At 43.0% G+C, this 27,068-nt stretch overlaps 1 protein-coding gene across 1 annotated transcript in view; it reads right to left on the bottom strand.

Moving 5' to 3' along the window:
• Positions 1-27,068, bottom strand: part of Nsf (N-ethylmaleimide sensitive factor, vesicle fusing ATPase) — a 134,861-nt gene that overhangs the window by 48,843 nt on the left and 58,950 nt on the right. Inside the window, exons 9-12 of the mRNA XM_034505424.2 lie at positions 11,133-11,332; positions 2,255-2,420; positions 1,732-1,806; positions 1,312-1,499 (exon numbers count right to left, since the gene is read on the bottom strand). Coding sequence (XP_034361315.2) covers positions 1,312-1,499; positions 1,732-1,806; positions 2,255-2,420; positions 11,133-11,332 — 629 coding nt within the window. The remainder of the gene's footprint in view (positions 1-1,311; positions 1,500-1,731; positions 1,807-2,254; positions 2,421-11,132; positions 11,333-27,068) is intronic.

Below are 27,068 nucleotides of genomic sequence, written 5' to 3'. Positions count from 1 at the left end.
AGAGAGAGAGAGAGAGAGACATGGGGAGGGCACCATTTTGACAGTGCATATGAACTTTGTGGAGTTGGTCCTCACCTGCCTTCACACAGGTCTGGTGATCAGCTCAGGTCACAAGGCTTGCACACTACACACTTTTACCCAGTGAGCACCACACCAGCCTGATAAACTATTTGGAGTCAAAGTCAACTCAACCAGAGGTATCCCACATGCTGTGTGACTACTTTAGGAAGGAAGAAAGCACAGCATTATGAAAGGGAGAATCAGGAAAGGTTTAAGCAAAAAATAATTAGTGTACAGGAAGTAGGTGATGGCCATAACAGTGGAAATGCATTGCTCTGGGACAGAACCAACAGAATGAACAGGTGACCTGATGTAGGACACAGAAATGTGCATCAGAGATGATGCTGCAATCTTAACCTAGGATGCTGGCATAAAAAGAAACAGAAGCAAGAGGAAAGGTGGTTTGTTGGATCTTACATTTGAGATCTGAGAAAGCATCCAAGTAGAATTATTATATGAGTCAGAAAGTTAGAAGACAGGCCCTGTCATGGATGAGATGGAAGCTTGGGAGCTATGGAATTACAGGGACAAGTGCAGCATGAGAAATAACCCAAACTCCACTGACCCAAATAAAAGGTCCCTCGAAAGTATTCTTACCATAGTATATATTATATGATTGTACTAAGCCAAGCATGGTGGTATATGCCTGTGATTCCAGCTACACAGGAATCTGAGGCAGGAGCATCACAAGCTCAAAGCGTACCTGTAATACATAGCACATTCAAGGCCTGTTTGTGCAAAGTAGCAAGACCAACATAAAAATAATCAAAAGGGCCAGGCTGCAGCCCAGTGGTAGAGTGCTTGCAGAACATGCATTAAGCCCTGAGTTTAGTCCTCAGCAGCACAAACACAAATAAAGAAACAAAAAAATTCAGAACCGCCCCAACACTTTGTACTAGTTCATTTTCCTGACTCTGAACCCCTTGAGGAAAAAGGCCAAGATTCATCTTGCATGACTAGCCCAAAACTTAAAAAGTACCAGATATCCAGTGTTTGCTGCATGAGACAGCTCCTGGAAGCAGAAGACAAAGCTTCTTATAAGTTAAGACAGTGCAAAGGTCAAAAACAACAATCTTCAAAACCATGTCTGCCAGGAGGTAGTGACCAAAGGCAAATAAGCTGGTGACCACCACAGGGCAGGCATTGTTTGTTCTTCAAGGAGTAAGCTCTCCTTGGCTCATGTGGTAAAGATGGTGCCATGGCCCACACAGGCCATGCATATGCTCTTGTCTGTCCATTGAGTTTCCTGACCTTTATGTGTCTGTTCATGGCTGTGGACTGCGCTGCTCGCACCAGGCCCTCCAGCTCAGCACCACTGAAATTCTTAGTCTCCACAGCCAGTTCCTTAATGTCCACATCTGCAGACAGTAACTGGTGCCCTCTCATCCTTGCTGTGTGGATATGAAGGATCTGTAGTCGACCCTTCTCATCTGGCAAGCCTGATGAGACAAAAACAGACATTTTCCTAGTCTTGGGAATCTGTCGGAAGACATGGTCACAATCGTACAACTTTTGTTCTTTAATATGCGGTTGCTCTCATTAATAAACTCTGAAGCCAGGTGTGCAAGGACACACACAGGCACGTACATACACGTGCTCGTGCATACACACACACTCATACATGTGCACATACACATGCATGCATGCACACCTGTGACCTACTTTACTTACCTATCTCCATTTTAACTTCTAGTCTTCCAGGTCGAAGGAGAGCCTCGTCTATCAAGTCTGGTCTATTGGTCATTCCTGAGTGGAGATATTAAGAGCAGTGAGCAAAAGTCAAGAGTTCAAAAGTAAGATAAAATATACTTTCAGTCGATGTAAAAAATAGTAACCTCCCTAAGGACCTTTTACAAAAGTCAAACACAAACCAAGCAGCACTAAAAACTAAGAACAGCATTTGTTTTTTACCTGGTAGAAAACATGGAAAGACTTGGCAGTGAAATCTCTATCTAAAAAGCAAACTTTAGGAGTAAGTACGTGACTGAAAGAGAGCAGGATGGTCACTCCAGCTCCTGGTCTACCCTCTTCTGTATGCAGCAGTTTCCATGTCCATAAGAAGCAGTCATGTTTTTCCTTTCTAAGGAGCATCCTACCCAGCAGCTCAGGATATACAACAGTTACAGCCTTCTGGGAGACAGCAGCTCAGGCCTGAAGCACTGCACACACTGCGTATCCTTTACTTCAGACATACCAATAACGAGGATGTTGTTCAGCTGCTCCACACCATCAATCTTGGACAGCAGCTGGTTGACAACAGTGTCGTGCACTCCAGTGCTGCCAGCCATGCTCCCTCTCTGCTTGCAGATGGCATCAATTTCATCAAAGATGATGATGTGCAAGCCACTGTTAGCACCGAGCTAGGAAGGAAGGAAATTCTGCTAAAGGTCACAAGCTGAATGCATCAGTAAACAAACTAATCAAGAAATGCAAAGCGAAACATTCTACAGGTTGGTTTTGCTGTATTTTGACTGATAAATATAGATGAGTGTAAATTAAATCATGGATGTTGTCCTCTCAAAGATACTGGAATTGCAAAATAGCTAGTAATTTATTAACTTAAATTAACATGGGCTTTCTAGCAATTTATATTTAGTAATTACGCTTCCCATGAGGGGCAAAGTGTGTGAGCTAGAAAACTCAAGACAGTAACCACATGGTTATTATGGAGTGCAGAGACATTATAATGTGTGCACAGAGCGTGTAATGATCAGAGAGGGTAACTGACGTATCAAACATGCAACAGTTCTTCATTTGAGGGATGATCAAAATCCTCTCTACTGTTGTGAAATATAGACTTAATTGATGTCAATCATAATTTTTTTTTACTTTTTTTTTTGTTTTTTGAGACAGGGTTTCTCTGTGTAGCCCTGGCTGTCCTGGAACTCACTCTGTAGACCAGGCTGGCCTCGAACTCAGAAATCTACCTGCCTCTACCTCCCAAGTGCTGGGATTAAGGACGTATGTCACCACTGCCCAGCTATTCTTTTACTTTCTATGTTTAACACCAAGACAAACAACAAGGAATAATAAAACAGAATAGATTGAATATAACCTAAATATGAAATTATATAAATAATATAAATTAAGAGATGAGCATAGTGAACCTAAGGATTAGGTATAATTAGAATTCATTAATCTCTGATAAAAATACAATCCTTTTTGAGGGGCATGTGTGTATTGTTTGAGACAGTCTTTCTATGTAGCCTTGGCTGGCCTGGAACAGAAATCCACCTGCCTTTATCCCCTGAGTGCTGGGACAAAAGGTGTGTGAAAGCACAACCAGACTATAAAAATACGTTCTTTCAAAGAGAAATGGGCCACTGAAATGGCTTAGCAGGTAAAGGCACTTGCCACCAAGCCTGATGACCTGAGTTCAATACCTGGGACTCACACAGCATAAGAATTGATTCCCACAGGTTTTCCTTTAACCTCCACCCACATGTTACAGTCCATACATATCCATAGTCATACAGATGCTTATGCATACATACACAAACATACAAATACATACATACACAATTATAAAAGAGAGGTTTAGGGATGCACGATAGATCAAGCCTAGTGACCTGAGTTAGATCCCTGGAATCTATGATGGAAGGCGGCTCCCCAAAAGAGGTCAGTCCCCCAATATCCACGCACACACACACACAAACCCAAATAATAATAAATTAAATTAAGAGATGTATTCTTACCTTAAAAAATGTGTTAACTTAGCAAAAGTTTAAAACAATTTAAAATAAAGTTAAAAACTACCCTTATCACCTAAATATAAATGCTATTAATATTATATTTCTATTTTTTAAATTTACAGTTATTTATAGTGTGTGTGTACATATACCTGAGTCAGGGCTCATGTGTAGAGGTCAGAGGACAACTTGTGGGAATTGCATCTCTCCTTTCACCAGGTGAGCACTAGTGTTCTTTACCCACGGAATTATCTAGTTAGCCTCTATAGATTTCTACACTTTAAAAAAAAATGGGAACTTGACCCACTGTACAGGAAGACCAGCTGCTCACAGGCTGACCGACTCAACTGCCACCCTGAACCAGATCCAGAGAGTCAGTCCACACCAACATCTACTCTATGAGTGCTGCAGAACCAGATAGGTGAGCTCGTTATTGCCATTGAGGATGAAAACCTGAAGCATGGCTGTGATGGGACTGGAGCAGCTCCGAAGAGCCTGAGAGACCCACAGAGGCTCTGAGGGCAGGTCAGGCAGCAGTGGGGTGGGGTGGGGTGTGGTCTGAAGAGCCTGCAGAACCCCCAGAAAGAGAAGGGCAAGTCCTATGGAAAACACTTTTTAAAAGTAGACTCATGAAATTGGAAGGAAAAATGGTGGAACAGAGCCATGTGTGCAGGGGAGAACAGCAAAACCACAGACCCAGTGACAAAAAAAAAAAAAAAAATGGAAGTGACATGGGCAGCTGTGACCTGTGTCAGCACCGAAGTCCATGGGGATGCCTGTGGTCTGTGCTGCCCTCTGAAGCCATGGGGATGTCTGTGACTCAAGCTGCCACGGCAGGCCATTATGTATCTGTGGATACATAATGTGGATGTCCGCGGCCTGTACTGCTGCCAAGAGCCATGATGGTGTCTATGGACGGTACTGCAGCCAAAGGCAGTGTTGATGTCCATGGTTCCATGTTACTATCGAAAACTATGGAGATGACAGTGGTCTGTGTGGTCATCTGCATCCCTGTTTACATCTGTGGTTTATGTTGTGGCCCTAGGCTGTGTGGAGGTCCATGGTCTACGCTCCTGCTAGGGGCCATGTTGATGCCTGTGGTTTGTGTTATCACCGAAGGCAATGTTTCTGTGTGTGGTCCATGCTGCTACATGAGGCCATGTTGGTGTTCTCCGTTCTGCTGCTGTTGGGGATTGTGTTGATGTCCATGGCCCATGTTACCACCAAAGGCCATGGGGACATCTGTGATCTGTGCTGTAGCCAGAAACCATGCAGAAGTCTATGATCCTTGCGGCTGCTGGCTATAGAGGGCAAGGACACGTCTTTTCATTGGTATCAATGACTGCAGACTCATAGTTGAGAATGAGAGGCATAGAAGGCTTCTGTGACAACCTCTCTTCCACCTCTTCCCCCACCTCTACTCCCCAAAAAGAAACAGGCTAAAGAGGGAGTCATTGAAGAGAACTCTCAAAAACTGTGTAAGTATGCTGAAATGTATGGCTCTTTCCGGGTGGTGATGTCTCAGTTATTTTGAAGGGGCTGGCCACTGGGAGTTTGACCATGCTCCAGTCAGTGCATGAGCAACACAAATTGGACTTGGTATTTTTTGTTTCTTTTGTTTTTGGGGAGATCCCAAGGGTGGGGGGTGGATCTGGGAGGACTGGGCAGTATATGTGACTGGGGTACATTATGTGAAATTTCAAAATAATCAATAAAAACCTTAAGTTAAGAAAATGGGAGCTCATCACACCTTGTCTTTTCTTGAACACTTACTGTTCTTTGAAACAGTTCAAATAGTTATTTGCTTTTAATTGTTTTTTTAAATGAAATATTTTGCTTTTATGTATTAAATTCGCCTTCCTGTAAAATATTTTGATCATGTTCTTTCCCCTCCCCCAATTCCACCAAGATCCTTTCCACCTTTCTATCCATCCGACTTCACATTCTCTCTCTCTCTCTCTCTCTCTCTAAACAAAAACAATACTAAAAAAACAAGTGAAGACAATCTAACAACAACAACAAACCTAATAAGGCAAAAATGCCAAGACAAAAACTACACACACACACACACACACACACACACACACACACACGCCATGGGATCCATTTTGTGTTAAACTAACCACTCTTGCAACTCTTGCACATGGGGCCTGCTCTGCAGGGTGGCTGCTGTATCCAGTGACAGTCCACTGCAAAAAACTGATGTATTCCTTCCCAGCTGGTATCAACTGCAAATAACTTCTCGTTTAGGGGTGGGACTCTGTGAGCTGCTTTCTTCTCTCCTGGTTGCAGTTTTATTTGGTTTGAACGTGAGTAGTCTTGTGCATGCTGCTAGGGTCTCTGAATCCATGTGCACCAGTCCTACTGTGTTGGGAAGAGGTTCCTTCCCTTAGAACTATTCGATACCAGTGGCTCTTAAGCTCTTTCTGCCTCTCTTCCCTATAGCTCCCTGACACCTGAGGGCGGGGTTTGATAAAGGCTTTTAGGGCTGGGTACTCCAAGATCTCCCACTCTAATTGCAAATTAACATAATTAGAGGAAATCTGGAAAAATATGTGAAAACAGAAAGCTCACAAGCATTAAAGGCAGCGAACCAAACGGAGCTCCGAGTGTTACTCTGCAGTGTCCTAGCCAGCTTGTTTTTCCAGTCTAGTTATTATTTCATTTCCTCTTCCAGAACAACAATATGATTATTAGTAGCTCTCTCGATCCCCGTACTCTGGTTCCTTTCTGTTAGATATTTAATTATTTATAATTATATATTTGGCTGCAATAAAATTTTTTTTACCTAAATCCTTGACAAAATACATAATTACTTCCTAACACAACTGTTAGGTTAAAAGGTACATTGACTATTCTAAAGATCTTAAAATGAACATCAAATGTTTTTCTACAAAATTTTGTTTTTGCTATTTTTTAGTGCTGGAGATAAGTCTAGGGTTACATCCTCAGCACTTTCAGGAAAAAAAAAAAAAACCCTTTTGTAATGAGTTTAGGATTCCACAGTGCATTGACTGTGCCTATTTTGGTATATTCTCACAAATAAGGAATATAAAAGACATTAAAAACTAATTATCAATGTGACCAATCAATGCTACTGTCTTTCTGTGTGTGCTTGGTTCTTTGGTTTTAATGGAACTGATTTTTCTCCTTCTAAATAACATTTTTCTAATTACCAAAAACACTGGTGTATTTTATAAATTATATACTTTTGAGTGGAAGAGATGGCTCAGTAAGACTAGGCTCACAACCAAAAATATATATTTTTATCATTGCTAATTTTTTTCTTATTATTTCATATGTCTCCTATGTGTTTCTTTTATTGGTTTATAAATATGCTTTGTAATTAAGTCTATTAATATATAATTGTAAATATTGATCTCCAGCACCCATGTAAAAGGTGGCCCATGGTATGCACCTGAAACCCCAGAGCTAGGTGGGCAGAGACAGGCAGATCCTAGGGGCTTGTTACCCACAGGTCTAACCAAATGGCAACCATGGGTACACTGAGAAAGTTTGTCTTAAAAATAAAGGGAAGAGTAATAGAATAGGACACCAACCGTGACCTCTGGCATGCACGTCACGGTCACCCTCACAAACACACGCTCTTCACGCTCACATACACACCAAGGAAGAAAGAAAACAAATCCAAGCATTAATTAGAATTAGATTAAATCTATAAATAAATTAACTTAGGAAATACTAACATTATATTCCAACTTTAGTGGTAGTTCCACAAATTCATAAAAGTATATTCCAGAAGAGAAAAAGTCAAAATTGCTGTATGCTCATCCAACAGATAAAATGCCCCGGATGCCCCTGTGCTCACATGTAAAGAACTGCTCATTCTTTAGCGCAATTCTATATCGAAATGATACCCAGGTGTCCTTCAAAGTTTTTGCAATTTAAGTTTTACTTTTTCCTCTAAACAATCATTTAAAATTATTCTCCTTCCATAAATATTTTAAAAACTAAATTAACGTTTAAAAATTTTCATTTCACTATGTATACTGAATAATAATACATTTGTCTAATGGCAAATGATACTTTAATTCATAAGAAAAAAAAATCTCATGCCCAAAACTGTTCATTGACCAACCTGCAGAAAACCCAGAACTTCTGGCTTCGCTTTGCCAGAGAGCACTTCATAGAGGTATAATTAACTCAGTGTAAAACCAGGACACTGAGAAACTGTAGGATTTTACATTTTTCAAAAGGTATTCATAGCCTGGCTGAGCATGGGAGGCAGAAGCAGGTGGATCTCTAAGAGGCCAGTCTACTCTGGTCTATGTAGTGAAACCCTATCTGAAATATAACATCATTTGAACATAAAACATTTATGGACAAGAAGCAGAAAGGGGCTTCGGTGAGTGCTGGCATGTCGCTGTCCACATGCCCTGAGCCGTGTGGTGTCACAACTGCCATCTACACTAATCCTGCTACCCACAAGTCAAGAAGGATGCCGAAGACTGCAAGAGGCTGTTTTACAAACCACAGGGGCACTATGTCCTAAGCACATGTCAGTACACTCTGGGCCTTTTCAGAGCTTACAGACCTTGTGTCCTGCCAGCAGCTCCTTCTCCCCACCCAGTCAGCACAATAACATCAAGTGTCACAGAGTGTCAGTTTAAGGTAAGCTTATAGTATAGTGAGTTAGGAGTCAGGTTCACAGATAACTATAACTGAGACACCAATTAACATGTGCAGGGGATTTGACTTCCCATGGTGCAACCCTCATCAGTGTACTGGCTCCTGTCTCTGCTTCTACCATTTGCCGTCTTTCCCATAGAAACAAAACAGGGCTGATGCTACTGAGCCCCTGGCAACAGCCTTCCAAAGTGGCTGCTCTAAATGTATCTAGCTGACCTATATCTCAGTTGGCTGAGTGTCCAGTGTCACAAAGGGAGCCTTTTCTTTATGATGTAACCCACATTACCCTCCACAGGGTCATTAGCTGGATGTGACAGAAGAGGCCGGGTATGACTAATATCTATCTAGAAATTCTTTGCCAATGCAGTTTTATCATTAGTGGTGCCATGTTTAAACTGACTGAGTTTAAAAACTGTCCCAAAGTTATCTATGCAGCTACGTGGAAACTCTCACAAGTGAGCTTTTATAAGCTGTTTTTCTAGACTATGTTTCAACTCATCTTTGTTTAGTGTATAACTATTATGGCCCATTAGACTCAGTTTACTTTTTTAGCTTTTTGTTGTTGTGAGTAGTAGTTGAAACTGACTACAGGGGCTGCTGCCTCATGCTTTTCCTGTTTTCTAAGTTTCCAAAGAACAAAAAGAGTTCTTAAAATACACTAATGCTCGTTGTGTCTTTCCATAACCATATAAGTCCACCATACTTTTTCTTAACTCTAAGGTGTATTATGCTATTTTACCATCTTTGAAATCCCAGCATCAGCAATTATTTCCACCTGAGTTCAAGGAGGTTGTAATGGCAACCACTGTAAAGAGGAAGGAGGTGCAGTTATGTGGCGAATGATGCAGGAATCCCCCTGATGTCACAGCACCGTTCTTGGCCATACGAAGCAAAGAAAAATCAGCAGAGGAGAAACATCCTCATCTCCTCACAGTGGATACAGAATGTCATTCAGATGTTAAAGAGAAGGAGAGATTCAGTCATTTATGTTTGCAGTGCTGGGACGGAACCTAGGGCCTCACACAGTGCTCCACCATGAAACTATACCCATATATCTCATGTTAAAAAAATTAAAACTCGCTTTTTCTCTCAAGCTCTTAAAATGTCATTCTGTGGCTTCTAGTTCCTTTGTCTCTGTTTAGAAGATGCCGGGTGGCTTCTGACTGGATGAGATCTGCTCACACTGAGAGGACAATCCACTTTACTCAGCTTACCATTACAAAGTTAATTTTACCCAGAAACATTTTTACAAATATACCCAAGGTATACAACTAAACATCTGGGCAACTTATGACCCAGTGAAGATGACACATGAAATAGCTGTCACAGTTAAGAATCTCGGTATGGTTTTCAAATAATCTTCCCCACCTAAGGCCCAAATTCAATTTTTTGAGGTTTTTGTTTTGTTTTTGTTTTTTTTTTTTAAAGACTTACTACTTTTATATTATGTGTCTGAATGCTTTGCTTGCATGTATGTCAGTGTATGTGTGTGCCTGGTGCCTTAGAAGAGCAGAAGAGGAAATACTTGAAGCTGGAGTTATGGGTAATTATGAGCTGCCATGTGGATACTGGGATCTGAACAGTCAGTGCTCTTAACCACTGAGCCATCTCTCCAGCCTCCCAGCTTTTGAGTTTTTAAAAACTCACCATCAGTTTAAATATGGCCTCTGGAGCTTCAAATAACGTCCACGTTCTTCCATGTCACTGTAGGTGGGAGTAATGGGTAATGCTATAATTTGAAAGACAAGACTCCACAGCTGACCTGCCTCTAGGTGCCGAAGGTGCTCTACTTCATGTGGAACTTGAAACATAAAATTCCTCAAGTCTACTCATGGACTTAACTTCCCTCCTTTCCAAAAAGACAAACCGAGTTCAAGTGTTTGGAAACAATGTGGTCCAAAAGCTTGAAGGTATATTCAAGGTCCTTTTTTGAACATGTGTATAGTAGCATTTTAAATCATGACAACCCCATATAACCTCTAGGGCACAGGTTCTCAAGCTGTGGGTCATGACCCCTATGGGAGGTAGAATGACCCTTTCACCTGAGACAACAGTAGCAAAATTATAGCACTGAAGTAGCAACAAAAATAATTTTGTGGTTGGGGGGGTCATCACAACATGAGAGACTACATTAAAGCGTTACAGTGTTAAGAAGTGTACTCGTGGTCGGTTTTGTGTGTCAACTTGACCCAAGCTGGAGTTATCACAGAGAAAGGAGCCTCCCTTGAGAAAATGCCTCCATGATATCCAGCTGTAAGGCATTTTCTCAATTAGTGATCAAGGGTGGGAAGGCCCATTGTGGGTGGTGCCATTCCTGGGCTGGCAGTCCTGGGCTCTATATGAAAGCAGACTGAGCAAGCCAGGGGAAGCTAGCCAGTAACTAACATTCCTCCATGGCCTCTGCAGCCCCTGCTTCCTGACCTGCTTGAGTTCCAGTCCTGACTTCCTTTGGTGATGAACAGCAATGTGGAAGTGTAAACTGAATAAACCCTTTCCTCCCCAACTTGCTTCTTGGTCATGATGTTTTGTACAGGAATAGAAACCCGAAGACAGGGAGCTTAAGAACCACTGCTCTAGGGAAATTTTGCAAATAATTATTGATGCCAACTGTATTTTACCTGCAAGTTGTTTCAGACTATAGATCACAGTAACACGTGAGCTCCACGTCTCCAGGCATCACTCTTCATGTGAGCCACACTACGTTTTTAGTAGGTTAGTCTTATGTCCACATACCCTCCTTTGCTCCTCTTCAGCATCAGCAAAGAGTTTTCGGATGTTCGCCTCTGATTCTCCCACATATTTGTTAAGGATCTCTGGCCCATTGACCACCTTGGGCTCTCTCGCATTCAGCATCTTGCCAATCTGTCGAGCCAAGAGAGTCTTACCACAACCAGGGGGTCCGTATAACAGGATGCCTTTAACATGTTTACAACCTAGAAAGGAAGAAAAAACAGCGTCACACCAACTCACTGCAATCGAAGAGGATGTCCGAAGGAAGGCATGCCTTCTTCACATGCCCCTTAGGACAGACCACCCACGTCACTTACACACAGTAGTATCTGAGAGTTGTCAGTAGACAAGTATCAACAGTCAAGCCTCTTATACTGTTTTAAACAGAACACCCAGAAACCAGTCCTAGCTGCTGCTATATTTGAAGGGAAAAGGGAAGCTGCAAGCTACAGACTTTTGAAATACTCTTTATCACTTAGAATGAACACTTTTACTTTGGACGTGTCTCTCTGACCTAATATCTAACTAGGAATTATTACTTGCTTTATAGTCTCTTGGGATCAGGAGGAAATTCTAGTGGAAATACATCTATTACAATACAGCAGGCTACAAGAACTACATCTTAGTCACAAGGACAGGTCAACCAATGGGAACAAATTTGGAGAAGCAGCAAGCGTGCCTGGGCTGGACGGATGGACACAGAAGAGTTCCAAGGTGTAGACTGATGGCAACAATTTTGCGAATAAGGATAGATGTCTTCAGTGACAATGGGTATGACTTTTAGGGCCACCCAGATGGAAATGAAGTTTCAAAAATAGTTTTCAATTACTTGCCACTAACAAGCCAAATTAGCAAGACTGATGATCCGGGCTCCCCAGAGTGTCTCTGGTCTACTCTAAGACTGTTTGCTCCATTTCTTAAGATGAAGATGACCTGTGACTTTTCTCCACTCTTCTGGGGACACTGATCTTCACTGTGCCACTGCTATGGTCCATGGTTTCTGATGAGTATGTATGTTCTTTCTTTTACACTACACTGACATAGCACTCTGTGCAGTAACTAAGTATTAGACTTCAGTGTTATTCTTGAATAACACTGGAAATGCAACACACAGTATGCTCTTGTGAAAATGACTTGTCCTTATCTGAAATAAGAGTCTTAAAAATTCTATCTTTAAGGGGAAAAGTACAATGGTACCATTGACAAGTAAAAGAAATCACAAGACACAACTGCCAGAAGCAAGACTCAGGAGGAGGAGGAGGAGGAGGAGGAAGAAGAAGAGGAGGAGGAGGAGGAAGAAGAGGAGGAGGAGGAAGAGGAGGAGGAGGAAGAGCTTTTGGGTTGCCAGTAATATCCAAAGGTAACATCATTATGTCCAGAAAAGACACATTACAAATTCTTGAAAACAATGAGATCTGCACTCCTGGTTAAGCAGAAAGAGAACCTCAGTGAAACCCCTGAAGGCTCGGCACCACAACTTTCTCATCACAGAGTAAAGCTATGCCCAAGAACCATGGGCAGTAAAATGTCTTTGACCTTTGGACCAACCCTCAAACAGAAGGTTTATATTGCATGATGGGTAAGGCTGGCTCTTCTGGAGGTTGGCACCACCAATCACAGCCCACATCCAAGCCTCCAGGATGGAGGCTTTGGAAACTTACTCTTAATCTTCAAACCACCAGCTATCATTTGACCACATGCACCAAACAAATGCAGCTGACTGAAGTACAAGAAGCCCGGTGAGGGGCTCAGTGGTTAGCAGAACTGGCTGCTCCTCCAGAGGATCTGGGTTCAGTTGCCTGTGCCCTCGTGGCAGCTCACAACTGTCTGTAACTCCAGTTCCAGGAGATTCAGTGTCCTCTTCAGGCACACATACAGTACACCTACATTCATGTAGGCAAAACCCTCATATGCATAAAAATAAACATAAATAAACATGAAGAGGAGGAGGAGGAGCAAAAGGAGAGCAGCAAGGTTTGCAGAGGACCCAAAGTCCAGGCCTATCCTCATCTTGTCTAGACTTTCTCTAAGTCTGTCAATCTCCTTTTAAGGAGACCCCTCCCAGGCTAGGCCAGGCCGTGCTTTCTTGGAAAGGCTCTTCGTGTCTTCGGTTATCCCTGGCCTGTGAGCCCTGAGCACAATATGGCCATAGAGCAGAGCTGGAGCGAATTGAAGCAGTCGTGCTGACTGACGCGTCTCCTCCCCCACACTATCCGATTTCAGCTCCCTCTAGCTTTCCTTTACTCTCTCATGCTCTCACACGCCGGCTCTTACTTGCCTTTGTTATCTCCTTTCTAATTCTCCTTATGAATTATGGAAATACTCAGTTCTTCTCAAGAGCTACCTCATGCCTCTAACTCTCGAGATGACCTAGATTCCCACTTTACATATTTAAAAAAGAGATTATCTATCAGTCGTGACCTCCCTCCCCGCAGCTCTCCGACTCACCAGCCACACTGCCTGGCCAGCAACCCATCTCTAACCTCAGCCATGGCTCTCAAAGGGGGAGTGTCCCTTTTTCATTTCAGAGGTCTATATTTCAGTCATTTGTTTATTTATCTTCTCTCCGAGAAGATGTGCTGTTTAAGGGGAAATGCTATTTTACTGATCTTGAATCACAACTGACCCAGCATAATGTTCAGCCCGAAGTATGCACAAAAAGGGTGGGGGGCAAATTGGTAAATTCTTGATTCCCTTTCTCCAAAATTCAGAATCTGAAAGGAATCTATTTTTCAAAATTAGTTGAACCCTTTAATTTATGGATCTCAATACTGTACTAATTTAAATCTGTAAAAGATATATGTATATGTACCACCTATTTGCAGTGTCCAAGCCTTTTCAGATTATCCTAACAAATTGTCCATGAATAGTAGACTCTGAACTTTGCAATTCTGTTTTTGTGAACGGAAAATGCTTAATGTGGTTTGAATTAAACTAACTCAGATCTTATAAATAGTTCACAAAATATTGCCATGGAAATTAAGGGAAAAGGCTGACGTGTGTGCTTATGAGACACATAATATGTTGTCTTTGAAACGACAATACAGTCAGAGTAACATCGACAGCGTGTCTTGGCGGCTTCCTTCCAGCATATCAAAGAAATACACATTGACAAGAAGATTCTCAAAATCCAGCTCCACAAAAGGATCAGTTATTTGAATAAGCAGTGGAAGTGAGACCATGCTATTACTATTATTATAGTCTTTCCTGACTTATTAAATACGCACTGGTCTCTAATTTTCAGTGAATCATAACAACTGATTCCATTCAACACAAATGTGTATTCAGCTCCCGTTGGGATAAAGCACAGAGGTAGGTGTTAGGGACACAAGACATGCAAAGAGCAGTCCCTACCTGCGTGGAATTCCTGGCTTGGTGGGAAAGCCAGAAGGCAAGCATCTAAACTATATCCTAACAGATCAGTGAAATGCATGCAGTATCTTTGGCATCTCCCCAAGAAAGACTGATTTTGTTAAGGTGATAGTAGAAAATTAGGACTGGACACAGGAACAAAGAGACACTGAGTCTGGCCTAGAAGGATGCATAGAGGTCATGTTTGGGCAGTGGACAGGAAATGATATCATCAAGAGAGACTAAGAGGGCCAGAGGCACAGAGGTAGGGGTAGAGATGGCAGCAGTGACCTGCTATGGCCAGAGCCCTGGAGGTGCCTAGGGACGGACAGGCTCTGTGGCAGGCCTTCACTGCCATAAATTAACATGTTATGTATCTATGTGGTTGAGAAGGGCACAAGCATGCTATGTTAGAATGTTATTTGGTTAGAATATAGAAGTCAGAGAACAAATGGAGGGAGAGTTGAGTCTCTCCTCCCATCATGTGGGTCCTGGGGACTGAACTCAGGTCCCCAGGCTTGGCAGCAATCAACTCTTAGCCACTGAGTCATGTCACCAATTCATGCATGAGTTTTGAACTTGCAGAAGGTGGAAGAGTAGGCAAAGGATACTCAGCCTTTTTCTGCGGACACTGACTGACTAGCCGACTGGATTTTTGCCAGGTGAGCTTTCATGTCACTCAAGTTCTCTGGGATGTAGGCCTCAAAAGGAAGCCCTGCTCCCTTGCTGATGCCCATCTTTCTCCTGAGCTTTTCCTGGCTCTGATTTGGGGGACCCTCTGATCTCAGTCTGCAGAATCATCTGCTGCCATTTTTTCCTTCCTTAATAGTATATAGGCTTCTCATTTACTGGACCAGTAAATTAAAAATAAAAGGTAAGATATAGAAGAAAAGGAAACTGGTGGAAATTGTTTAGGTTGACATATTCTTTCATTCATCCTCATTCCCATTCCTCTCCCCCTCCCCCCGTGTGCGTGCATGCTTATGTGTGCGTGTGTGTCTTGTGTTGATTTTGTTTGAGACAGGCTCTCATACAGCTCAAGCTGAGCTTGAACTCCTGACCCCCTTGCCTGAGCCTCCTATGTCACAGAGTTACAGGTACACAACTCCATGCTCAGCTTACTCCTCTGGTCTTTTCCACGAACAGTCTAATGAACCTCTGCAGGCAAACACACACATGCACCTCCACACAGTGGAGGGGACTCCTGCACTCAGAGGCCGGCCCACGGAGACTAGGCTCTGAGGAATGAGGATGCAGCTCATGCAAAGCACTTGCCTAGTGTGTGCTAGGATTTGGGTTTAACCTGCACAGCATTAAAAACACAAAACCAATATATAGGTGCCAGCAAGACGGCTCAGTGGGTAAAGGCTCTTGCTGCCAAGCCTGAGGACTTAAATTCGGGTCCTGGAACCTACACAGTGGAAGGAGAGAACCGACTCCAGCAAGCTGTCCTCGGATTTGCACATGTGTGCATGGCACATTGAACAGCCCACGTCCCACCCTATGCAACAAACAAGGAAGAAAGGAAGGGAGGGAGGGAGGGAGGGAGGGAGGGAAGAAAACTCTTGACCATACCACTGAATAATCTGGATGAGGAATGAAAAGGAATGATGGTCAGGGCTGGCGAGTGGCTCACTAGGTAAAGGCACCTAAAACCAAGCCTCATGACCTGTACCTGAGTTCAACTTCCAGGACCCACATGCTGGAATAAGAGAACTATATCCTCAGTTTTTCTCAGAAAGCCATGACATGAATACACATACACACACACACACACACACACACACACACACACACTCACTTACATTCAAGAGATTCATGCTGACCTGGGTCACAGGGTCTTATATTAGGGTCAGAGAACTTTGGATTGAGGCACCTTTCTTTTCTAAAGTATTATAGGCAAGCAACAAGGTCACTTTCAAGAACTATCAACACAGAGGCAGGTATAGAGAAAAATCTCTTGTGTACTGTATGGTTGACTCACTTGTCAATAAAAAAAAAACTATGGCCTATAGGAAAAGGTAGAACAGAAGGTGAGGCATCCAGTAGGCAGAAAGGATTCTGGGATAGAGCAATACGAGGGGAAGATGTGAGGTGGACTGACACATGGTACCTGAGCAGAGGTAACCAGCCATGCGGCAGAATGTAGATTAGTATAAATGAGTTATTATTAGCTAGTCAGGATATGAGCCTAGCTATATGACCTAGGTATTTGTAAGTATATTTTGAGTCTAAGTCGTTGTTATTCCAGGAGCTTGAGGCCAGGAGGAAAACAGCTCATTACAGGCAGGATTTAGGGAGACAGCTTGTCAGGATGGATCTCCTTTCAAGACTAGTTAAGGAATTGGGGAAGAAGTCTGAGGCCACATCTCCTAGAGTCTGTTCACTGAGGGAATCAGGAGTGTGCAAGCCATCAAAACTAAGGGATTAGAAAGGGGTTCTGGGCAACATAGAAAAGTTTTAGGAAAAAAACAAAAGGCATTGGAAGAACATAGGAAGGGAGAAATGAGCCTGAGCAGATGGGCACCACTGGGTGAGCTGGCTCAGCATGAGATCCGGCTCATCTGACACTAGCTCTCTGTTGTATACAACTGCCTAAGTAACAAGAGTGTTAGGCAAGGTGGCCATTCTTAGTTCCATAAACACAAATCTCACCTAAACTGGCATAAGGACCTCAAGCGTTCATGTCCTAGCCATGCCCCCTCCCCCCCATGATGTGTCTTAAAGATTACCATCATGGAGTAAATAACAGTGCTGCGTTCATTTAAAGTCAATGTATTTTATAACTTGGTCCTATTACCTAACTTCCCAACTAAAAGTGTGAGACAAGCCAGGTGTGGTGCCAAGCTCTTTTAATCCCAGCACTTGGGAAGCAGAGGCAGGGGGAGGAACTCTGAGTTCAAGGCCATCTTAGAGAGACACTGTCTCCAAAATACCGACAAAAAAATTGTGAGATAAGAAAATCTATGCTTAAAAAAAATAAAAAATTTAAAAATTTAAAAAAAGAAAAAAAGAAAAAAGAAAGAAAGAAAGAAAGAAAAAAAATCTATGCTTCCAGCTCCAGTAAGCAGCAGAACTCAGCTTCAGCCATGTGGCTCTGTCCTCATAGTATACGGAGTCACGGGATAATCAAAAGGGAACCTGAGGTAATGATTGAACTGATATGTAATTCCTAAGGACTGGACTTTGGTCTGCAAGAGAGAGTGATCTAGAGCAGAGAGCTATCTTGAGCAGAATACAAAGCTGCCCCTCCCCCCCCCCAAAAAAAGAAAGAACAAAAGAAAAAAAAAAAGAAAAAAAAGCAAATCTGCTTAATTTCAACTTCTTTTCATCTCCATCAACTTTGAGGCTTTAGCTTTCGTCTCCAAGTCACTCCCATCTTTTCTCCTTATTCTCTAGCTTATGTAAGTAGGCACTTATATTTATAGCGTATTTACTTTATAGTCTGAGTGTATACACCTGGGAAGATCCAGTCCAGGGCTTGTACTCTACTCCTCAGCTGCATCTCCAGGCCTCTGCTTACTACAGGAGTAAATGGAGCTCAGGTACCGTGTCAGGTCCCTCACTCATCAGATAGTACGCACCACAGAAGATAGGGAAATTCTCTTCTGGGAGTTTCTGTGTTGTCGGTGAAATAAAGGTGCTAGGTTAGTGCCTGCTGGCGGAGACAGAAGGCCGGAGTAAGCTGTGTTAGGAGCTTGAGAGAGCAGAAAAGAGGCAGTCATCTCAGAGAACAGGAGAGGACATTGCCTGGACAAGGGAAGCACAGGAATGAAACACCCAGGGACCAGCTGAGGTGCAGATTTAAATCCTAGATTTAAAGTGAGATCCGATACTGCAAGTGTGTGTTTTCTAAAGAAAACTTAGCCAGATGCTGGCATAGGCTCAAAGGCTGAGGAACACCTGAGACTTTGACACAGATGAGGAGCAAGGCTGTCGGAAAGAGACTAAATCTGGTAAATCATGCTATGTAAGCTGGATAAAGAGGGAGAAGAGGGTGCCTAATGCTCGGGACTAACGGAGGCTCCACTGGGATCGAACTTGCGCGTGCTCGTGTGTGTGTGTGTGTGTGTGTGTGTGTGTGTGTGTGTGTCCGTGTGCGTGCGCGTGTGCATGCATGCTCAAATCTGAGGTCTCCAAAGCGGTTGCTGGTATCACAGAGTCTTGATTATAATCAAAAGGTGGGTGTTTGAGATAGACTAAGAGAAATTCAGTGGATAAAGCAATATAACAAGGATGGCAAAGTTGCTGACAACACAGATAACTGAAATGCACAGTGAAGACCACACTTAGGGGCAAGTGATACACTCAGCTTTTGCTGTCCTCTCCTGCTTGCTCCTCTCCTACCTTCACACTCATTTCGCTATCCAAACAGATGACAGAACTAGCCTTCACTGACACTCATGCACTGGTTATTAGAAAGATACAAATAATACAAGATACCAAACAAACAGCTTGTCTTAGTTAGGGATTCTATTGTGGTGAAGGGACACCATGAAGTGACACACTTACTCCAACAAGACCATACCTCCCAATAGTGCCACTCCTTATGAGCCTATGGGGGCCATTTTCATTCAAACCACCACACAGTGAATGATCACATGCTGCTTTAGTGATGACTTAAGTGATGAGACACTAGGAGGCTGTCTAGAAAGAACCTAGTTGAAAACTGACTGGCACCCATTCTAGATTTTTTAAAATAAAGCATTTCTAGACATTTCCTAGCATCTGCAATACAAAGCTTCATCTTAATTATATTTCTCAATAGATATTTGTCAAGAAGACTGAGGGTATGGTTTGTTTAGGTGAAAGGTGACAGTTGATTGAACTAAATAGGAAATAAATCGAGAGTTCTAGAGACTATTGAAAACTACTATGCACCAATTTTTCTAGCCAGTTCTTAGACTTGGACTTTACAATCTTCAGAACCAAACCAAACACATTTTAAAACAGGTGAGGGCCAGGTGTGGTTGTGCACACCTCTGCTCAGACGGCAGAGGCAGGAGGACAGCGAGTACGGAGCAGGTTGGTGACATTCAGGAAGTAACAATGTTCACCTCCAAGCTTGATGACTTGAGTTGGACCCACATGGTAGGAGAGAACCAACTCCTGCAAGCTGTCCTCTGACCTCCACATGGGAACTATGGCACATGCACATACATGCACACACACACACACACAGAATAAATGTAGTAGTAGTGATATTGATAATAACAATAATAAATATTAAGAGTTCTAGGCCATCCTGGGCCATGTAGTAAGACCAAGACTCAAAACAATAACCACACCCATAAAACAAAACAACTCCTTATAAACAAGAACCTCCCACCCCAGAACTGGGGAGAAATGCTCTAATTGTGTTGTTTAGTGTTTCTGTTTGTTTCTTTTCAATTTTGTCAGTTCAAGATTTCTTTTTAAAAAAGATATGTATGCCTTCAATCCCAGGACCCAGGAGGCAGAGACAGGTGGATCTTTTTGAGTTCAAGGCCAGCTTGGTCTATATTCTAAGTTCCAGGACAGCCATGATGACACAACACAGTAAGACCTTGTACCAAAAGTAAATAAATATAAAATATGACCATTGTTTCATAAATGAAAATACATTTAATAACAAAAGGGATGACAGAAGTACTCTTAGAATAAAGGACATTCTTTCGTGCTAAACTCAGTTATACGCACACACACACACACACACACACAGGGTTGTAGGGGTTCTAAAAAAAGTAGGGGCTATTCTAGGCAGGAAAGGGAAAAGTCATGTAATTATATTATAATGTCAAAAATAAAAGAAAAAGTGAAAAAAAAAGAGAACGTGCTAAGGACAGCTGGCACTGGCTCTGGCCTCCACATGTATGTGCACCGTGTTCTACACCACATACATAAGTGCACACACAGCAGCAGTGCTGGGATCTCCACTTACCGGGTGGAAATCATTAACAGTAAGCTGAAGGTCACTGTGATGACCAAGCCGGGCACGGGAAGCGCCTGCCGACGCCGAGACGACGCCATAGTATGAGGTGCTGAGCAACAGTGGCCCATTTGTATCATCTGGCTATGCATGAATAATGAAGTAGAGCCAGACCTCCAACTGCCACTTAAGAATTAGATCACATTAGATGTAACTGTAAAGCTCAAAATAAATGACTATTTTAGCCGGGCAGTGGTGTTGCACGCCTTTAATCCCAGCACTTGGGAGGCAGAGGCAGGCGGATTTCTGAGTTTGAGGCCAGCCTGGTCTACAGAGTGAGTTCCAGGACAGCCAGGGCCACACAGAGAAACCCTGTCTCGAAAAAACAAAACAAACAAACAAAAAAGAAAGGAATGACTATTTTGCTTCGGTTAATTACTTCTGAGAGTGACAATGTGGCCATCTTGGACCTTAAGACTTTCTTTAGTGCTACTGCTGCCATGGGCTGCTGAGGAGTCTAGCTGTCTGTAGCATCGATGAAGCTCAAGGGCCAAGTGAACACAGCAGTGCATACAAGACATTGTAACATCCCCACAAAGATGGCTAGCAGTTTAGTGAGCTCTGGATTTCCCACAGTGTTAGCTGCTCTTCCAGACGGACTGTCAGAGCCAATTCTCTCGCTTTTCTGTGCCTCGAGCAGAGACTACTCCACCAATTTTTCAAGTTTTCTAAGCCCAGTCAGAGTCAACATGTAGCCCCCTCTGTAAAAGCCAAGCCAGCACAACGATCAATAGCACTTGTGCACACCCCTCTCTCAGATCAATAGCATTTGTGCATGCCCCTCTCTCCGATCAATACCACTTGTGCACGCCCCTCTCTCCGATCAATACCACTTGTGCACACCCCTCTCTTTGCTCCCATTTATCTTAGGTAGGTTTCTGATCCACGGTCTTCATTACCCCAACTGCAGCCCTCTTAAAGTCTCTACCAGCATTAGAAAGCTGACACGGGCTCTTAGGGGTACATTCTTTGTTCTGCTTGCACTCACAAGACAGGACCTCAATTCTGCTGGGAAGCATGTGAGCTATTTCTCAGTATTTGCTCCAAAGTGAATAACTGCAGTCTAGACTGGCATAGTGCATCTTTCCTTTTAGTTTGAGGGGAACCAGCAATACATTATTTCCCCTCTTTTAACTACTAGTCTCTTGGCTGAATCAACAATCCTTCCACAACATACAAAACCAGGATACCCCCTGAGACCCAGGCATGAACATACCTGTAAAACTTCTGATGATGTAAACGTCAAGAGATGTTAAGGTGGGCATTACAGACAGCACAGAGACTTCCGGTCTAAAAGTCTACACAAAACACGGCTTTACCACAGTGATAGGCATTGCCAGCCCCACTGGTGAAAGCAGTGCACAAAAACATTTATACGGTATCTAATAAGTTCGCTATCATTTCCTTAAAATAGCGTTATAAAAGTTGCATAGCCTTGGTTCTGCAACCTAAGGGATAACAGTAATGCTTGCTGTTAATAATCTTTGAAAATACCGTCCAAAATGAGACACACTGTGTTTGCCAAGCTTTTCTTTTTCAATGTGAGTTAAACAACTCTTTTTTTTTTTTTTTCCTAGATGTCACCAGAGGCCAACTGCATCAAGAAAAACTGTCAGCAAAATTGCAGGTATTCAAGGGGAGAAACTCATTGTCAGGATGTCAATAAATTAGAAACGATCTCTATCAAGTTAGCATTGGGCGAGGAGTGCCTAATTCATTTCAGGGGTGAGGGCAGGATGGGACTGATTAGTGATACTTAAAAGGGGAATCCCAGTGGCTTCCAGCTCAGACACAGACAACACTGCCTGCCAAGGATGAGTCTGTTGAGACCAGTGCAAGTCGGGGCATCGCCACAAGTCTCGCAAGCTTCTCTAAGCAAACCAGGTCTGAATGTCTAACACTAAAAGGCCCGTGGACTTGTACACAGTGCGGTCCCAGCTATTGCTAGTACTTGATCTCGCTGGTTTTCATATTTTAGGCCTGAGTCTCTAAAAAGTAATAATTGAAACCAACAAGTACTAGTTCTGCTTAAATTCCTCTTTTCAGAGTACAGAATGCTGCTCATGTCAGGAAACCGGGTTTGTTTGTTTATTTGTTTTTTAAACAAAGATTTACTTATCCATCCTATTTGAGCCAAGGTCTATCTATGTAGTCCTGGCTGTTCTGGAACTTGTTGTAGAGACCAAGCTGGCCTCGAACTCAAGAGTCCCAACTCCTGAGTGCTGGGATTAAAGGTGCATGCCACCACACCAAGCAAGATTCAATTGTGTGTGTGTTGTTCTGTATATGTGAGAGCAGGGTTGGTGGAGGGGAGGAGAGAGCTTTAGAACCAGGGAGCCGGAGTTACAGGCCATTGTGAGCTGCAAGATACAGGTGCAGTGCTGGGTACTAAACTCAGGTCCACGACTCAGGCATTGAGCGTCTCTCCAGCACCACACGGTTGTTTCTAGCCAAGCAGGAAGGGCCTGGATCACGGCTTTCATCAACTTCTGTTTCAAAGAGTGTCTGCTGATGAGTGTGGAAGGTGGGTCACCCTCCGTACTCCATCTGTGTACTTTCTAAACCCTCAAGGAAACACTCAAGACCAAGACCACTCAAGTACGGACCCCAACTTCTTGACGTCATTTTGTTTAGGCGAGGTATGCAGTTGCCAGCTCTAACGAGCCCAGGGTGCACTGAGCTCCACCGTGAGCACTGAGCAGCTGTGCGAGCTGTCTACCACCTGACTGGTCTACATCCAAATTAGTCAACTGAAATTCATATAGATCTTCTCATCAGATAGCCCAGAACGAGAGATGGGATGTGTGGAGCAATGCTCCTAACTAATCTTTGCTGACACCCCCACCCTTCTACACTCCCTCCTAGGGTGTTGCCTGGTATTTCATGAATTCTTGATGACAAAGATCATGCTGCTTCTGTAGCAGGTCCTGCCTTGCTGTCATCTGGCATCGTGTGCTTTCTGGTTTCAGCAGTTGCGAGCGCGCACACGGGTTGGCCCTTCTCCTCCAGCTGAAATACGCTGCTCTGCAGACGAACGGCTTCTTTCCTTCACAGAGAAGGAGCCTCTAGTCTAGTTCATGTTCTTCTGTTCCTCAGAAATCACAGCCATAAGCCAGGCATGGCGGCACACGTCTGAAACCCTAGCACTCAGGGGACTGAAGACTGCTGTGAGTTCAAGGCCAACCTGGGCTAAACAAGTGAGTTCAAGGCCAGCCTAGGCTACCCCCCTCCCCCCCCCCCCCCCCAAAAAATCACTCCCGTAATTAAGACTATCTGACTTTGGTCATATCTTTTGGGTTTTATTCTTCAATAATTACAGTAGCAACTCTCAAAACAATGTATCAAGGTCCTACAGGGTTTATTTAAATGCCTATTTCCAGGCATCACTCCAAGAAATGGAAACTCATGAAGTCTGGAGGGGACCTGAGGTAGGTTAAGTATTTAACATGTGCCCATACATGTCTCTAAAAGCAAGCCAGAGGCCACTCCGGGTATAGTTACAACTGATAATAGACTCAGCTGCCTAAGTATCCTTGAGTTTGTATTTCACCAAGTGTATGTCCTTGGCCTCCACTGAATCACAAGCTAGGAAGAATATATTTCTTATTCCTTGACAGTTGTAGGAGACTAAGCAAGTCTAAGGAGACCAAATTATCAGGAGTAAATGTAAGTCTCCTCTACCTGAGTGCAGCAGGGGGAGCTAGGCTTTGTGAGTTAACTCAGTAGTGAAGTCAATAGGGGTGAAGGCGGATGAAGACGTCTAAAGGTTAGTAAGTCTCAGCCTGCACTGGACGACTGATGATTTCACTAAAGGAGGGTGCTCGTGTGTTAGACCGCAGCGCTCCACTGAAGCCTGGGTACCCAGTTTAAAGTAACTACAGACAGACGCTAAGGAAAGTTCAGAGATGTGGGTAGGGCGGTGAAGGGCTAATAGACTCCAGAAGGTTGTGGAACCAAACCAGCTGGAAAGTGAGCCTTGGAGAAACAATGGCTCTGAGGAGAGCCAAGGTCAGTGGAATTGCTTTCTTCACAGACTTCAAGATGTTTCAAGAGGGAAAAGTAGGTGTGCTCTCCTTTTCTGTGGTCTCAAGAAAACCAGAGCTGCTCACAAGACATGCCTCACCTTAACTAGGAAGTGTCACCTGGAGTGGCAGAAGTCACTCAGGAAGAACAGAGATGATTGGAACCCAAGGCAGGTATGTAGACTCGCTCAGCTTCAGGATCTGGTGCACTGTGGAGATCATGCCAAGCTGACAGTCTCTGGTGGGGCCAGCTAGTGCTGTAGGTACCTGAAGTATTCCAGGATCCTGTCCTAGTGATCAAATACTCACCATGACCTGAGCAACTTAATGGAAGAAGAGTTGTTTTGGCTCACAGTGGGTGTCTGCTTCTGTCACTCTTACCTTATTTTGGAAAAGATTTATTTTATGTGTATGAGTGTTTGTCTACATGTATGAGCACTCCCTGTGTGCCTGGTACCTGAAGACCCAGAAGAGGGTGTCAGACTCCCCTGGAACTGAATTAACCCAGGTCCTCCGAAAGACCAGCAAGCTCTCTTAACCTCGGAGCCATCTCTCTAGCTCATGACTTTATTTTTTGAGACAGGGTGTCTCGGTGAACCTGGAAATTACTGATGTACATGGCCATCCTGACTGGATACTGAGCCCCAGGAATCTACCTGTCTCTACCTCCTAGCCCTAACACTGGTGTCACAAAGGCTACACCCAGCTTTTGCACAAGTGTTGGGGATCTGAGCTGAGGTTCCCATGCTTGCTTGGCAAACACTTGACCAACAGAACCATCTCCCTGACCCCCATAGTGTAAGCATTTTCTAAGTCAATTCAAACAGAACTGTTAAAATAACTGGTCACCTGTTTGACCTGCACTCTGATTGGTCACTGGCTGGTAAGGGAGGTGGAGAGAAAGGGGATGGAAAAGGTCCATGTGTCTTTCATTAGATAAATTCAGACTCATTGTTCCATAAGCACACTAAGTTAGTGTGGCATCTGCGTAAAGCACAAACAGGTCCTCAACGCTGAGCTGTGCCCATTTTAAATAAAAAAGAGGCATATAGATGTCCTTTTGTTGCCTTATAGAAAGGCTTATTTTTCTGGGAATGACCATTATTAACTGACCTAAGCTACCACAGCTCTTCATTTCCACACTGGATGGAGGGAGAGAGGAGAGGACAGGCGAGGAGAAAGCTCCTCACAAGGATCTTCACATCCAGAGACACTTCCAAATATAACGTGCTTCTTTTTTTGGGGGGGGGGGGGGTGAGACAGGGTTTCTCTGTATAGCCCTGGCTGTCCTGGAACTCACTCGGTAGACCAGGCTGGTCTCGAACTCAGAAATCCGCCTGCCTCTGCCTCCCAAGTTCTGGGATTAAAGGTGTATGCCACCACCGCCCGGCATAACCTGCTTCTATAGACATAACTTGTTGTGGTAACGTGCCTGTGTTTATCAGCCCTTATTTCACAACATGAAGCTTTTAGATGTTTACTGATGATAATGTATGGTAAGAGTGGGACTAGCAAACGACATAGAGCAAATTTGTTTTGTGAAAATTAATAGAAAAGAAACATCTGGGATGTGGCACGGTTAAGCCACCTCTGAGCCACGTATTCAATACTTGCGAGGTTGATAAGAAGCAGAGATGCATTCAGATACGTCCACATTTACACTGTGATTGTAACCACTGATAGGTGGTGCCTTTCTTTTGGCTGTAGTATAGGAATGTAATATTAAACAATTAAATGGAAACATTGTTTATACAGCTATTATGATAGTACAAATCTGATACTGAAGTGTCTAAGAAGTTTCCACTCTAATGCCATGTACCTTGTTTTAAATTAGGCATTACATGAACAGCGTGTGGCTGCTGTTTTGCCAGTCTGTATCTCTGACGGGCTTAATGTCATTTAAGATATATATATATATATATATATATATATATATATATATATATATTTGTTTTCAAGAATGATAATAAAATACACCTTCAATGGCATTGGTTTCAAGTGCTTGGTTATGAAAATACTCCAAGGCTTCAGAACTTTATAAATATCCATGGTGTGTGGGCAAGTGAGATACATACATGAGCTCAGCCATGAAGAAAATGTATGTTCTGTTACATGTACTGACACACATAGAAGGAGTAAAAGGGAATATCATCATTGCTCTTAGTTAAGACAGTTTTCTAGTGCTTTTCTTCTTATGATTTTCAGTATTGTGTGAGCATGCTGACCCCCAAAATTTGCAAAAAACACAAATACTATTTTTAAATAAGTAAATAAATAGTAAATACATATAAAACCCAAGAAATTAGAAATTAAAATAACCACAAAATGGAAGGGACTATATTAAGAGTTTTATATAGTCTTTGATTTATTTTACTTAAAACTTAATTGACAAACATATCAAAGTTGTATCTATTAAGGGATACTGTGTAGTGTCTAAATCATTAGTGTCTTCTCTCACAATCACAAAGTTCTATGACAAGGTGCTATTCTTCCTCTCTTTGGGAAAGAGCACAGAGCCTAGATGACTTTCTCATGGAGACATCTAGTAAGAGGCAGATTTGGGTCTTGAACACCAGTCTCCCTGACAGAGATAAGGCC

This window comes from Arvicanthis niloticus, chromosome 6 (assembly GCF_011762505.2).
Source record: "Arvicanthis niloticus isolate mArvNil1 chromosome 6, mArvNil1.pat.X, whole genome shotgun sequence".
Taxonomy (NCBI): domain Eukaryota; kingdom Metazoa; phylum Chordata; class Mammalia; order Rodentia; family Muridae; genus Arvicanthis; species Arvicanthis niloticus.
Note: the sequence above shows the minus strand (reverse complement) of the source record. Positions and strands in the feature narration are given on the sequence as shown.